Source organism: Heterodontus francisci, chromosome 1 (assembly GCF_036365525.1).
Source record: "Heterodontus francisci isolate sHetFra1 chromosome 1, sHetFra1.hap1, whole genome shotgun sequence".
NCBI lineage: Eukaryota > Metazoa > Chordata > Chondrichthyes > Heterodontiformes > Heterodontidae > Heterodontus > Heterodontus francisci.
The window spans coordinates 26,906,719-26,922,451 of record NC_090371.1 but is presented as its reverse complement, the minus strand read 5'-3'; the positions used below and the strand labels follow the sequence as shown (position 1 = coordinate 26,922,451).

The following is a 15,733-nucleotide window of genomic DNA, read 5'->3' as shown; positions in this document are numbered from 1 at the left end:
TGAAACGTCAACTCTGTTTTTCGTCTCCACAAATGCTGCCTAACCTGCTGAGTATTTTCAGAATTTTCTGTCTTTGCCTCTGGATTGCTATCCCAGTAACATAACCATGGTACTTCCATAACCCTTTGACTGGGTGTATTTCATACTGGTACTGGAAGTCCCAACATAGGGAAATGTTTCATTTCTCAGGTCTGACAGGCCTCATCTTTGGGGAGCGGAGTAAGGGACACTTAAAAAAAATTATCAAAAAGAACTAAAGAGAGCATAGGGGCCAGTGAATGCAGTTTTCAGATTTTCACTGTATTAGTGCTTCTTCCTGGAAATTTGCCAGTTTTAAATGCTAGAAATTTCCATTCTGAGGTCACCAATATTGTTTATCTTTTCCATCCTTTGACCTTTTAAAATTAAAAGATTTTTCATTCAAAAAAATGCTAGTGGTGTTAGGAAATAGTTAACAATGGCATTGTATTAAGTTGCACAGGCAATTTGCATGTAGGCTAGAAAGGCTAAAAGTCATTTCTGTGACTGTTCACCTACCTAGGCTCAACTATCACCAGTAACCTGTCTCTAGATGCAGAAATCAACAAGCGCATGGGTAAGGCTTCCACTGCTATGTTCAGACTGGCCAAGAGAGTGTGGGAAAATGGCGCACTGACACGGAACACAAAAGTCCGAGTGTATCAGGCCTGTGTCCTCAGTACCTTGCTCTACGGCAGCGAGGCCTGGACAACGTATGCCAGCCAAGAGCGACGTCTCAATTCATTCCATCTTCGCTGCCTTCGGAGAATACTTGGCATCAGGTGGCAGGACTATATCTCCAACACAGAAGTCCTTGAAGCGGCCAACATCCCCAGCTTATACACACTACTGAGTCAGCGGCGCTTGAGATGGCTTGGCCATGTGAGCCGCATGGAAGATGGCAGGATCCCCAAAGACACATTGTACAGCGAGCTCGCCACTGGTATCAGACCCACCGGCCGTCCATGTCTCCGTTATAAAGACGTCTGCAAACGCGACATGAAATCGTGTGACATTGATCACAAGTCGTGGGAGTCAGTTGCCAGCATTCGCCAGAGCTGGCGGGCAGCCATAAAGACAGGGCTAAATTGTGGCGAGTCGAAGAGACTTAGTAGTTGGCAGGAAAAAAGACAGAGGCGCAAGGGGAGAGCCAACTGTGCAACAGCCCCAACAAACAAATTTCTCTGCAGCACCTGTGGAAGAGCCTGTCACTCCAGAATTGGCCTTTATAGCCACTCCAGGCGCTGCTTCACAAACCACTGACCACCTCCAGGCGCGTATCCATTGTCTCTCGAGATAAGGAGGCCCAAAAGAAAGAAAACCAATAGAAAACAGGTTGTGCTAGTTCCCTCCAAATACACACAAGCAGAGGTCTAAAGAGTTGAGGAGAAAAACAAATAAAGATTCACTTTGGGTGGTATATTTGGTTTGTGTTGAGCTGATCGTCCTTCATTTCTCTATCTATTGAATGGCAGAGTGGGCCACATTGTCTCCTGGTCCTATTTCTTATGTTCTTATGTTATCCCACCCTCCTGTGAATCGGCTGGTCTGAACTGATCTCTACTGCTCTACTGTAGACTTTCTTAGATGCCTGAGGCAGAACTCAACTTTAATACCTCATGTGAAGGCAGCCACCTCTCTGAAACAATGCGTTATCTCCATGCAATGGAGTGTCCGTCCAGGTTATGTGCACAAGTTCCACCTTCATATTACTTTTAATGTAAAGAGAACTTGCATTTATAGCACACCTTTCATGTACCATGCCATACCAAAGCATATGTGATGCTGCCTGCATGCTAACACAAACGACCAAGTAACCAAGCTATCTATGTGTGGTCCAGAACACCCCATTATCCTGTTAACAAGTTGGGCAGTTTGTCAGCAGTGAAGATGGGTGAATGGTGAGATGATATGGGTTCATTTTGCAAACGGGAAGCAATGATTCTTTTATTTTTCCATAAAGAAATAGAAATTGCTATGGACAAGTCAGTTAGCATTTAAGAGTAAGTTAATGTTTGGAGTGTTAAAGTTTGGTCCCACATAAAATGCTAACCCCATTGTTCTCTCTCTGGAGTGGGGTTAAAAACAAAGCAACAAAGTAAAAACAAAAAATGCTGAAAATATGTAACAGGGCAGTCAACATCTGGACGAGAAAGATAGGGCTTAAAAGTTGTTTAAAATCTATTAAAATAATTGCCTACCTCATTTGATAATGTGTCACCACATACGTTTGCAGCATAGAGTGCATTGTGCCTGGGCTAGCTCTTCACTAGAACAATTGAAAAAGAATCACACTGCCTCTCTCACCCTATAGCCCTGCATCTTCCTCTGCTTCAAATATTCTCCACTTTTACCTTAAATTTAATGGTCTCTGCCTCAAGAATTTCCTGTTACAAAACAACCCATGCTCCCAACAATCACTCTGAACCACAGGAAATAGTCTTCACCTATTCACTCAAACAAAACCTTCCATAAATGTTAAAACCTCTATTAAAGCTCATCTTAGCCTTCACTGCTCCAGTGAACATAGTCCTAGGCAGTAATGCACCTGGTAGAAACTAATAGGATCAGACTAATAGGATCGGCTCTTGAACACCCTGCCCAACGTTACCTTCCGTTGAGTTCAATGCACTGTAAAATCCTAAGGGGGTAGAAATTTGGCATAAAATTGTTCCCATCAGTTTCCCTCCAGTAGGGTTAGGTTACAATTAGCTCTCAATATCTTAAATCTCCCCTAATCATAGAATAATACAGCACAGGGTATTTGGCCCATTGTTTCTGTGCTGGCTATCCAATTAGTCCCACTCCCCTAGTCTTCCCCCATAGCCTTGAAATTCTTTTTCCCTTCAAGTATTTATCTAATTCTCTTTTGAATGTTACTGCTGAATCTGCTTCCACCGTCCGTTCAGGAGCTCCTTTCTCGATCACAACAACTGGCTGTGTAAAAAAAGAAATGCGTCTGTTCCTTTGTCAATTACCTTAAATCTGTGTCCCCTGGTTACTGACCCTGCTGCCAATGGAAAGAGCTTCTCCTTATTTACTCTAACATAACCATTCATGATTTTGAACACCTCTACCAAATCTCCTCTTAACCTTCTCTGCTCTAAGGAGGACAATCCCAGCTCTTCCAGCATCGCCACATAACTGAAGTCCCTTATCCCTGATACCATTCCGGTAAATCTTTTATGCACGCTTGCTAAGATCTTGCTATCTTTCATACAGTTCGGTGCAACGTACCCTCTCTTTTTTTTGGAGTACACATGTGATTTGTTTAACTGGACAGCCCCTTTAAATTGTTTTCGCAGCTGTGCATGCACGGTAACTTAAAGGGACCAACTTGTGTGCGGCCTGAGTGGGAACTTTCGGGTTGTTGCGTGGCCACGTGTCTTAGAGGGAACATTGGACACAATACTTCAGCTGAGGCCTAATCAGTATTTCATAAAGATTCAGCATAAATTCCTTGCTTTTATACTCAATTCCTCTATTAATAAAGCCAATGATCCCATGTGCTCCATTTTTTTTTTTAAACAGCCCACTTAACTTATCCTGCCATCTTCAAAGATTTGTGCACATATAGAGTCATAGTTATACAGCACAGAAACTGGCCCTTCGGCCCATCGTGTCTGTGCCAGCCATACAGCACCCAACTATTCTAATCCCATATTCCTGCACTTGGCCCGTAGCCCTGTATGCTATAGCGTTTCAAGTGCTCATCTAAATACTTCTTAAATGTTGTGAGGGTTCTTGCCTCTACCACCTCTTCAGGCAGTGAGTTCCAGATTCCAACCACCCTCTGGGTGAAAAAAATGCTTCCTCAAATCTCCTCTAAACCCCCTGCCCCTTACCCTAAATCTCTGCCCCCTGGTTCTTGACCCCTCCACTAAGGGAAAAGGTTTCCTCCTATCTAACCAATCAATGCCCCTCATAATCTTGTATACCTCTATCATGTCCCCCCTAAGCCTTCTCTGCTCTAAGGAAAACAACCCTAGCCTTTTCAGTCTCTCTTCATAGCTGAAATGCTCCAGCCCAGGCAACATCCTGGTGAATCTCCTCTGCACCCGCTCCAGTGCAATCACATCCTTCCTATAGTGTGGTATTCAGAACTGTACACAGTACTCCAGCTGTGGCCTGACTAGCGTTTTATACAGCTTCATCATAACCTCCCTGCTCTTATATTCTATGCCTCGGCTAATAAAGGCAGGTATCCCATATGCCTTCCTAACCACCTTATCTACCTGTGCTGCTGCCTTCAGTGATCTCTCGACAATTACACCTAGCTCCTTCTGACTTTCTGTACTTCTTAGGGTCCCACCATCCATTGTGTATTCCCCTGCCTTGTTAGTCCTCACAAAATGCATTACCTCACACTTCTCAGGATTAAATTCCATTTGCCACAGCTCCACCCATCTTACCAGCCCATCTATATCGTCCTGTAATCTAAGGATTTCCTCCTCACTATTTACAACACCACCATTTTCGTGTCATCTGCGAACTTACTGATCATACCTCCTATATTCACGTCTAAATCATTAATGTACACTACAAACAGCAAGGGTCCCAGCACCGATCCCTGTGGTACACCACTAGTCACAAGCTTTCAATCGCAAAAACAGCCCTTGACCATTACCCTCTGCCTCCTGCCACTAAGCCAATTTTGGATCCAATTTGCCAAATTGCCCTGGATCCCATGGGCTCTTACCTTCTTAACCAATCTCCCATGTGGGACCTTACAAAAGACTTACTGAAATCCATGTATACTACATCTACTGCTTTACCCTCATCTACACATCTAGTCACCTCCTTGAAAAATCCAATCAAGTTAGACACAATCTCCCCCTGACAAAGCCATGCTCACTATCCCTGATTAATCCCGGCCTCTCCAAGTGGAGATTAATCCTGTCTCTCAGAATTTTTTCCAATATTTTCCCAACCACAGATATTAGACTCACCGGCCTGTAATTACCTGGTTTATCCCTGCTACCCTTCTTGAATAATGGTACCACATTCACTGTCTTCCAGTCCTCTGGTACCTCTCCTGTGGCCAGACAGGATTTGAAAAATATACCCCCAGGTCTCTCTATACCTGCACTCCCTTTAAACTTATATCATTTAGTTTATATTGCCTGTCCACATCTTAACGAAATGTATTGCTCCACATATCTCGGCATTAAGTTGCATCTGCCATGTGACTGCCCATTTCGCCAATCTGTAACCTTAAATCTTTTATTATCCTCATCACCGTTTATTACATTGCTGAGTTTGGCGTCATCTGCAAATTTTTAAATTATGTCCAGTATACACAAGTCCATGGCATAAAGAGCAATGGTCCTAATACTGAATTCAGGACAACCCCACTGTACACCTCCCTCCAGTCTGAAAAATGACTGTTCACCACTAGTCTCTGCTTTCTGTCCCTTAGCTGCCACGACCACTATTCTTTACTCTCCAGGACTTTAATATCACTTCTGTAATGGTTGTACCTAAAACTGCGGACAGCACTTGGACAGTGTTCTAGCATGTGCTGTACTCTATTTATAAACCCTAAAACTGACATATTTGAACTCTTGACCCTCATCTCGGGTTCCCAACTCTCCCTATTTGGCAGGAGTTTCCCGCTATTAATTATTTCCGAGTGCAGCCTTTCGCTGCTCAGGAGATCAAGGATTAAATTTTCCCTGCTTAGGTTACAATCACCCCTCCGCATCTCAGGTTTGTTCTATTAATCAAAACTTCCCATCCCTGGTATCATTCAAATGAATCTACGCTCTGTATGCTCTCGAAATTGAATGTCCTTTCTAAAATGATTGCATCCAAACCTGCACACAGCACTGCAACAGAAGCCCAGTACTGTGTTTCCCCAATTTATTATTTGCTCTGTACTCAATGCGAGTACATTATAAAACTCATAATGCAGCTGAACTCTTGACGTTTTTATGTTGGTCTCTCCTTTACCTCTTTGGCCCCGATATTTACTGGGATGGGATTTTGCAGGGGTGGAGTTATGGTTGGGAAACCCGGAAGTGCGGGTTTCCCCAAACAACAGTCAGTTTTAGCTTCAGGATGCGTGTAGTTTCTTTTACCACCCCCCCCCCCCCCTCCCACCCCCGAGCGCCAGCCTGTTTGACAGGTTTGGCTGCCTATAGAACGAGACGATCCTGGGGTGCAAGGCCTCAGCCCAGAAACAGGTAGATTTAGTAGTGGTCCGGGGGGGAAGGACACATCACGAAGGGTGTGTTGAGCATGGAGGATGAGGTCAGCGATCGTGGGGGTCGGGGGGGGGGGGGTAGACTGTGGTTGCCGGGGTGTTGGTGATCATGGGATTGGTGGTAGAGCATGGGGGGGGGGCTCAGTGGTGATCAGAGGGGTGTGGAGTAGAATGTAGTGGAGGAGTCAGAAATTGTGGGGGGATAGATTGTGTTTTGGGGTTTGGTAATTGTGCTGGGGGGGGGTTCAGTGATCACAGTATGATAGAGCGTGGTTTGGGATGCTCGGGCATCATGTTGAGGAAGATGATAGATTAAAGGGGCGCTGGGCGTTGGCCATGATTGGAGGGTGGGGGTGATCTTAGAGGTGGCAGGTTCAGACAGATTGCAAGGGAAGGGGAGGCTCTTGGCCCACAAGCAGTGTCTTAAAGGCACTCTGCTAATGGATCTGGCCTCACTTCCTTTTACCTGCTGGGATTCCCAAGGTCCAGGAAACTCAGCCGACATAAGTTAAAAATAGAAAACTTGTTAAAATGAAGGGACGCAGCCTCCTTAAAAGTTTCAATGACTGACCTAAGTTGGTCACCTGCCCCTGGCCATGCCTTCGTTTAAACCTGAAGTGGGCAGGCTTGAAGCGACTTGTGTTCAGGCTTGAAACTTTTATCATCTTTAATTCCCATCCAACCCAACTCTACCTGTTTGCGGGGGCTTAAAATGATTCCCTTTGTTTCAGTCAGTCCTGTCAGGGAACTTCTCCAGTCTGTTGTAGGGTCCAACCTCAAACACTATCTTCTTTCTCTACTTCAGATGCTGACTGCTGATGTCCAATATCACCATTTTAAGTTTTTAATTCACCATTTTGAGAAATTTGGTTTTTTTTCTTTTCATTGGCACTGATTCACCTTTATCACATGCTCATATTTTTAGGTCTTTGTTGGAAGGATTAAGCTCAGAAGAAGTAGAAATCGTTACATTTCCTGGACAATGAACGCGGTGCAGAGTTAATGTCAAACAAGGAGAAGAAGAAAAAACTAACAACAATAGTAACACAACCCACCTCATCTGTGTGTGAAACATTGAATTAACTGCAGCACGACTGGAAAACAAAATAAAAATCTACATTTCACAACCAAAAGAAAAATAAATAAATCCAACAACAATTATATATCGCCTTTAATGTAGTGAAACATCCCAAAGTGCTTCACAGGAGCAATTATCAAACAAAATTTGACATTGAGCCACATAAAGAGATGTTAAGACAGTTGACTAAATGCTTTGTCAAAGATGCAGGTTTTAAGTAGGAGAGAGAGATGAAGAGATTTAGGGAGGGAATTCCAGAGTTTAGGGCCTCAGCAGCTGCACACACAGACGCCAGTAGTGCAGCAATTAAAATCGGGAATGAGCTAGAGGCTCATAGAGGAATGCAAAGATCCAGGAGGGTTGTAGGGCTGGAAGAGGTTACAGAGGCTATGGAGGGATTTGAATTTTAAATTGAGGCCTTGCCAAAGTGGGAACCAATATAGGTCAGCGAGCATTGGGGGTGATGGATGAAAGGGACTTTGTGCGAGTTCGGATACAGCCTTTGGATGAGCTCAAGTTTATGGAGAGTGTAAGATGGGAGGCTGGCCAGGAGAACATTGGAATAGTAAACATCAATGCCCTGATAAATACGGACTATGAATACATAGAACTGAGGATAATCTGATATGGAAAGTGGGTTGATCTTGTCTTCTTTCCAATACCTGCCCCATTGAGCCACCGATGTTGTCTCCACACAATGGTGGCTTGGCCTATGTCTCTCGGCCATCAGGCTTGGTATACAAGTACAGCAACAAGGTGGCAAGTACTGCAGAGTGTTCCAGTTTTCTCTCCACTTCACCTTAGGAATAAGTGACCCTGTTTGTATCGAAACTCAAGCTTACTAAGCCCCAATCCAGCCCTCTACCCCAACTAAGCTACCTAACCTTTATCCACATTTCTAGTAATAAGCAAAAGTTTAGGAGGTCAAAGTTGACATTTTGGGAGCTGAAAGACCTTTCACCCCACTTCCTCCCTTAACAACCTTTCGAATTCTCCTCATGACTGTCTCACAGAATCAGAGAAAGGTGGTTTAATTTACTTGGGCTTCAGCATAGTCTATGTGGGTAAGTGAACACCGAGTCGTGTAGTACTGAACCCTGTAGGTCAGGGGAGCCCCAAGGACTCATTACTTCTCATTGCTGAGCTGGGACATCAGTGTAGCAACAACAATAGAGCCTCAGTATTCCTCCTGTTTACCACCACCCTCCCCCCCACACCCCCCTTGCAGGAAAATGCTGACTGCGAATATCAGGACAGGATGTAGATATGGATTGTGATGCCCCCCACAGGTGAGTAGCTGGTCACCACCAATATCAGATTTGTGGGGCATGACTGTACGAGAAATCTCCAGGAATCCGTCAAGGTGTGTCTCTGTTAAAGCCTTCAATATGCCTGTGTGCAGGAAGCAGGTGGATGTGTCACACAGGCCGTACGTGGGCCCCACAAAGCAGAACTCGAGGATCGGTTCCCTTTAAAATAAGGTGCTATTGTTATGCTATTGGAACTCTTCACTGTGGGCCCTGTATGTACAATGACAGGAGCTAGTTAACAATTTATGGAAAGAAAGAAAGACCTGCATTTATATAGCACCTATACACAACATCCCAAAATGCTTTATCGTCAATTCATTATTCTGAAAGTATGGTCACTGTAGTAATGTAGCAGCCAATTTGTACGCAACAAGCTCCCACAAACAGCAATAACCAGATGATTTTTTAAGGGATGTTGGTTAAGTATTAAACCCTGCCAAACTAGAGGTAAACACCCTGATCTTTGTAATAGTGGATGGGATCTTTAACATTCACCTGAAAGAGCAGGTGGAGCCTCAGTTTAATGTCTCATCTGAAAGTCAGCAATTCCAACAGTTCTGTGCTCCCTTAGTATCAGTCTCGATCTCTGCTTGAGTGGGGCTTGACTTTTATGAGTTAGAGACAAGAGTTCTACCCACTGAGCCACAGCTAACATTAAATGCCTGATGGGCTGTGAATTTTACCAGTTAACCATTGTTTATGGTGCATTATTCTCTATAATTTTGATAGATTTCTGTTAAGTAAGGCTATTAGGGGTTATGAAACCAAGCCAGTTAGAGGAAGTTAAGATACAGATCAGCCATGATCTAACTGAATGGCGTTATAAGCCTCAAGAGGGTGAAGAGCCTACTGCTGTTCCTGTATTCCTATAATTCACTACTATTTGTTAACGCCAAGTTAAAATATAATACAGCAACAGCCGAATATATATATATATATCAGTATAAATCACATTATATTTGGCTCACCAGCTTGCAGTCAGATAGATTTCACCCTTCCAGCAAAATAATGCTCATGCACCTATATTTATCTCTTTATTCTAATTATCTCATTTTCTTTTACTTACTTGCCATTGTTCAATATAACTGTACAGTTTGGCCAGCAATCGTGATTTATAAGGCAGAGATTTGGAAATAATCCGACTCCCACAGCCTGCAATCCATGTTGATCGCTGATTGTAAAACCATTGCAGTTTATCTGGAGAATTAAAAACATGAACGCTTTTTAATTAATGAAATTAAATCCTGTGTGGCTTCTCTTTTCTAGATTGTTGATCACTTCTGCTCCTCCTTTCAAGAAAGACTTACATTTATATAGCGCCTTTCCTAACCTCAGGGTGTCCCAAAGCACTTCATGGCCAATGAAGTATTTTTGTAGTGTAGTCACTGTAGCAAACGCAGTAGCCAATGTGCGCACAGCAAGCTCTCACAAGCAGCAATGGAATAAATGACCATATCATCTGTTTTAGGTGGTTGAGGGATAAATATTGTGGAGAGAACTCCCCCCTAATCATGCCATGAGATCTTTTATGTCCACCTGAGAGGCAGATGCAGCTTTCATTAAAATGAAATACTGCACCCCGACAGTGCAGCACTTCCTCAGTACTGCAGTGTCATCCTTGATTATGTTCTCAAGTCTCTGGAGTGTGAGTTGCTCCACTGTACCATACCACCCCCCAACCCTGCACCCCCAACCCCCATCCCCGCAACCCCGGTCTCTAAGGGCCAAAACAGCTTCAAGTACATGTTTTAGCCTGGGGAGTTCAGAGCAGACATTTAGTACAGGTAGCTTTCAGGTGATAATCTTTTTATACCACCAGATCCCTAGCACTTAAGTTAGATAAATTACTCTGTGATAGTTTAAAGTTACACTAGACGTCTGTATATTAATTTTATGAAACAGTGATTCCTGACAACACAGCCGGCCATCAGGCTGCGCCAAGGTGCGCACATGGGTTCCAGCTCTCTGCGTGTGCGCTGCGTTCCGACTTGCCAGGACTGGTTAGCGCATGCGGTGATGACATCATCACGTGACGTGTGCATCTTTGGGCAATGCGCCCGGTCGGCCTCTGCGCATGCGCTTTACGCGTACAGCAATGCAACGCCAACAGAAATTCACGCATGTGTCAAGCTCCGCTCTTCCCCCTCGCTGCTCTCTCCGGCTGCTCTGCACCCCCACCCTCGCTGCTCTCTCCGGCCGCTCCGCTCCGTCCCAGTCCCCGGCCCCGGCCCGCCCTTCTACCCCCCTGTTCCCAGCCCACTCCCCTCCCTCTCGTCCCCGGCCCACTCCCCTCCCTCTCGTCTCCAGCCCGCTCTGCTCCGCCCCAGCCCCGCTCGGCTACCCGTCCCCCATCCCTGGCCCCGCTCGGCTCCCCCCACCCCGGCCCCGGCCCGCTCGCCTCCCCTCCCGTCCCCAGCCCACTCACTCGCGCTCTCCCTCCCGCCATTGTTTGCTGCCATGTGTTTAGGTTAGGTTGCCTTCGTGTGATTATTTGAGCAGCGCCATCTTTAGTCCTGGCAGCTGCCTGAAGTCGCAGACTGTGACATTTTAGTGGCACATGCTGCATTTGTGCATGTGCCACTGCAGCGCCACCTAGTGGCAGCGGCAGCAAACGCAGCCTTTATGAACAGTCTTGGGCCTAGCTTGCATCCGGCACACTTCAGAGTGTCAATATTCTGTGTGTATATATATATATATATATTTATATATATATAAGCTTGTATTTATAATGTGCTATTCATGACCTCAGGACATCCTAATGTGGTTTGCAGACACGGAAGTATTTTTGAAGGATAGTCACTGTTGAAGTGCAGGAAAAAAAATCTGCAGACAGAAACAAGAGTAGTTTTGGAGAGAATGTTTCCATTTGTGGAAGAATCCAAAACTACAGGCTATAAATACAAGATAGTTACTAAAAAATCCAATAGGGAAATAAGGAGAAATATCTTTACTCAGAGAGTAGTTAGAATGTGGAACCTACTACTATGGGAGTTGGTTGAGGTAAATAGCTTAGAAGCTTTTGAAAGGAAACTAAACAAGTACATTAAAGAAAAGGCAAACAGTTGGACAGTACTGAAAGCATGAAAACGTACGCAAAGCGCCCAATTGAGACTAAAGAAACTGAGGTGGTCCTCGAGTAAAGAAGGTTAAAAGATGATCTGATATAGGCGTTCAAGATCATAAATGATTTTGATAAGAGTAAATAAGGAGAAACAGTTACCAGTGACAAAAGGGTCTGTAACCAGAGAAGACAGATATGAGGTGTGGGCAAAAGAACCAGAGGCAACAGGAGGGGGAAAAAATTACACAGCAAGTTATGATGATTTGAAATACACTTCCTGAAAGAGTAGCAGAAACAGATTCAACAGTGACTTCCAGAACAGAATTGGATAAATACTCGAAAAGGAAAGAAAAAAAAATCACTTGGCTATGGGGAAAGAGCAGGGGAGTGAGAAAATTGGATAGCTCTGCCAAAGAGCCAGCACAACAGCCCAAGCAACATCCTTCCGTGCATGATCACCGTATATAAAATGAATACATTTATTCTTCAGTTTGGGTATCTGCTTAACCTTGAAATTTCCCTGATGGTTTGTAGGGGGGTTATTTGTGCTCAGTGCCGTGGTGATAGAAAATTACTTAGGTTACTTGGATGCTTTTATTGCCTCTCGATACAAATGTCAAATAAATATAATTAAAAGGTGTCGAGATGGGCCGGTGCAAAAACACGCAGGCAGGTGGGTATCAAAGAGGGGCATGATACCATCTCCAGTCTGTGGCATGAGATGATCACAGGCAGGCTGTGACCAGCAGTATGGTTTATCAGCACCCCCAGGGCTATGGGAGGAGGTGGGGAAATGGTTCACGATTCCTGCTCCTGCTTATTAACCCCTGCTGGAAGATGGCTACATGTGGAAGTGAGAACAGGACTAGTCTTTGCTGCGATTCTCACCACAGTTGAATAGCCTGCCAGCAGTCACCCATGTAAACATGCACCTGAAGAATGGTCACGTGGGGTGAGGACATAGTGAGCAGCCGGTGCCTGTGGAACTGATGAAGTTGGCACTTTCACAAGCGGAAGAAGGTGGGGGAAAAGTTATTTTCACAACAAAAAATTTAGCATAAACCCGTTTCCCCCTCTTTACATTTTCAGATCCTTTTTGATAGCAAAAGTGTTGCCTCCTCCAGACAGTCTTTGAAAAGCAACCAGAGGGGGCGAGTGAGTCTTCCTGTTAATGGGATGTGAGTGGCTCGCAGGTAAGGGAGACAGCAGTGTTGAGGAGCTGCCTCTGTACAGGCTGCAGTTGCAGCTGATGGAGTTGTTTATTATCTAGTTCCACCTCTTTCCATGCACTGCTCTGAGAATCCAGTTTCAACATGTGACCCAAACAAGAATCATTTCCTGCACTGCTCCAGCTGCTCTCCCAGCTCTGCTTTACCTCAGGTGTTGGTGAGAAGCAAATAGCCCAGAGACATGGAAGGGGAAGCTGGATAAGTACACAAGGGAGAAAGAAATAAAGAGGTAATGCAGAGAGGGTTAGATGAATGAGAGTGGGAGGAGGTTTGTGTGAAGCATAACCACCAGCATGGAACTATTGGCACGAATGTATGTATTCTATCCTCATGCCTCCAGTATGTTTTCCTATTTGAATGAGGTCAGAGTAGCCAATTCAATGTATAGTGATGGCTGCTGAGAGGAAAAGCTAGCTCCACTTTGTTACGGTCAAGTGAGGAGGGGTCGCGGGGCTTCCCTCTTTTCTCTCTCCTTGTTTGACCACAAGCCAGTCATAGGGTGGTCAGTTGTATTGCTTTTAATAAGGGAGGTCCTTCTTGTTAGGCAGACCCCCAGGATCGAGGATGACTTGCTTCCACTCCAGTATGATGGTTTCTGAGATGGCTGATAAGTCCAATGCAAGATCTGCAGACTCTGCCACAAGGACCATGTGGTGCTTGAAGGTTCAAGTAAATGAGTAGTTTGGAAGTTTGTCCGCTTCCTCCGACACCTCGACTTCGCCTCTGCATGTTCCCGATGATGTTCCTTGAGGTGTACGATGCCTTCCCGAATGAGCTTTCTCCATCTAGGATCATCACAAGCCAGGGACTCCCACGAGTCAATGGGGATGTTTGATCTCTTCAGGAATGTTTTGAGGGCATCTCTAAAGCGTTTCCACTGTCCTCCTGGGAGCATCCTGTTGCGATCAAGTTCTGAATAGAACGGATGCTTTGGGAGTCTGGTATCAGGCATGTGAACAACATGTCCCACCCAGCAGAGCTTGTTTTGGGTGATTAGCACCCTGATGCTGGGCAGGTTAGCTTAGGAGAGGACGCTACTGTTGGACCACCTTTATTGCCACCGGATTTGGAGGATCTTGCAGAGGCAACTCTGGTGGTACTTCTCCAGTGCTTTGAGGTGCCTGCTATAGGTTGACCAAGTTTCCAAAGCACTTGGCAACACAGGGATCACTGTTGCCCGGTAAACCATTATCTTAGTCATCAGATTTGAGATCCTGATCCTCAAATATTCTCTTCCTCAGTCAGCCAAAGGCTGAGTTGGCACATTGGAGGCGATGGTGAACCTTGTTATTTATGTCTGCCTTCACCAATAGGAGGTTCCCAAAATATGGAAAATAGTCCACATTTTTCAGGATCTCGCCATTGACCATGATTGATGGGAGGTATTGTGCTGTGGGAGCTGGTTGGAAAAGGACCTTCATTTGCAGAGTCTTTAGTGAAAGACCCATTTTCTCATATACTTCGGAAAAGGAATCGACAATAATCGAGAGCTCAGTTTCAGAGTGAGTGCACACGCAAGCATCATCTGCATATTGAAGCTCAACGACTTAGGTTGGAGTGATTTTGGTTTTGAACTGAGAGCAGTGTAGGTTGAACAGTTTCCCATCTGTTCTGTAGATTATCTCCATGCCTGTGGATAGTTTGCTGGAGGTGAGGTGTACCATTGCAGTGAAGAAAATGGAGAAGAGGGTTGCTGCAATGACCCAGCTTTACTTGACTCCAGTCTTGACTGAGATAGAGGCTGTGATGGTTCCGTTGGTGAGGATCGCTGCTTGCATGTCATCATTGAGTAGACGGAGGATGGTGATGAACTTCTGAGGGCAGCCAAATTTGAGCAAGATGCTTCATAAGTCTTCATGGTCGACAGAGTCAAAGGCTTTTCTGAGGTGGAATAAGGTCATGTGTAGCAGTTGGCATTGTTCCCTGCATGTTTCTTGGATTTTCCGCTCTGAAAATGAAGGCCGAAATTTGACACACCTCACATGAAGTGGCTGGATGTGGGGTGGGGGAGGGGCGAAGTCATAAAATTGAGTGGGAGGTGAGGGTTCCCGTCACCTTCCCACCCCCGCTGCAATTTTACGAGGGGCAACGGCACGAAACAGTCCGTCTGCCCCAGGCCAATTAAGGCCCTTAAGTGGTCAATTAACTGCCACTTAAGGGCCTCCTCCCACCGGCGGGTGGCTCAGGGCCCCCAGGAGCCACTCAGTAAAACCTGACGGCCTCCTTGCAGACTCGGGAGGGGCTTCCTGATTGGGCACCTTGTGCCTCATGAAGGGCCACCCCACGGCCCAACCACCTCCACTACACTACATTCCACAACCTCCCAACCAAACCCCCTTGGCTTGGTGGGGCCGGGCCAATTGTCCCTGGCGACGCCCCATAAACTTACTTTTTTTCCAGGGCTGACTTCCCTCTTGCTCTTCTCCCTGGCTGCAGTCCCAGCAATGGCCACCGCTCCCGGTAGCACTGCTGGAACTGATAGCTGCTGACCCGCTCTTGGAAGCAGGACTTCCTGTCTCAGAGGGGCAGAAGTGCTGCCCAAGGCCAATTAAGTGCCTGGGCCACGTAAAATCATAACCTGGCTCCCAGGCCCAGCAGAGGTGGGCTCATCCGTGACTTTTTGGCCACCTCCCACCCAACGTAAAATTCCGTCCCATGTCTATAGTGCCTCTCAATGGGCAAAAGCCACACTGCAATTCTGGAAGGAGATCTTCAGCCACTGGGAGGAGGCAATTGAGGAGGATCCTTGCAATAATCTTTCCTGTGGAGACAGCAGGGCAATTCCTCTGTATTTGCCACAATCGGCCTTCTCTCCCTTCTTGAATACAATCG

General features: G+C 45.6%; 1 protein-coding gene across 2 annotated transcripts in view; it reads right to left on the bottom strand.

The window, feature by feature from the left end:
- The window catches only part of LOC137375335 (histone-lysine N-methyltransferase Smyd1-like), an 85,011-nt gene that overhangs the window by 17,981 nt on the left and 51,297 nt on the right, over window positions 1-15,733 (bottom strand). Inside the window, exons 4-5 of one of the 2 annotated variants that reach the window (XM_068042388.1) lie at window positions 9,678-9,808; window positions 7,279-7,317 (exon numbers count right to left, since the gene is read on the bottom strand). In XM_068042388.1, the coding sequence (XP_067898489.1) occupies window positions 7,279-7,317; window positions 9,678-9,808 (170 nt within the window). The remainder of the gene's footprint in view (window positions 1-7,278; window positions 7,318-9,677; window positions 9,809-15,733) is intronic. The other variant, XM_068042484.1, reaches the window with a different exon arrangement.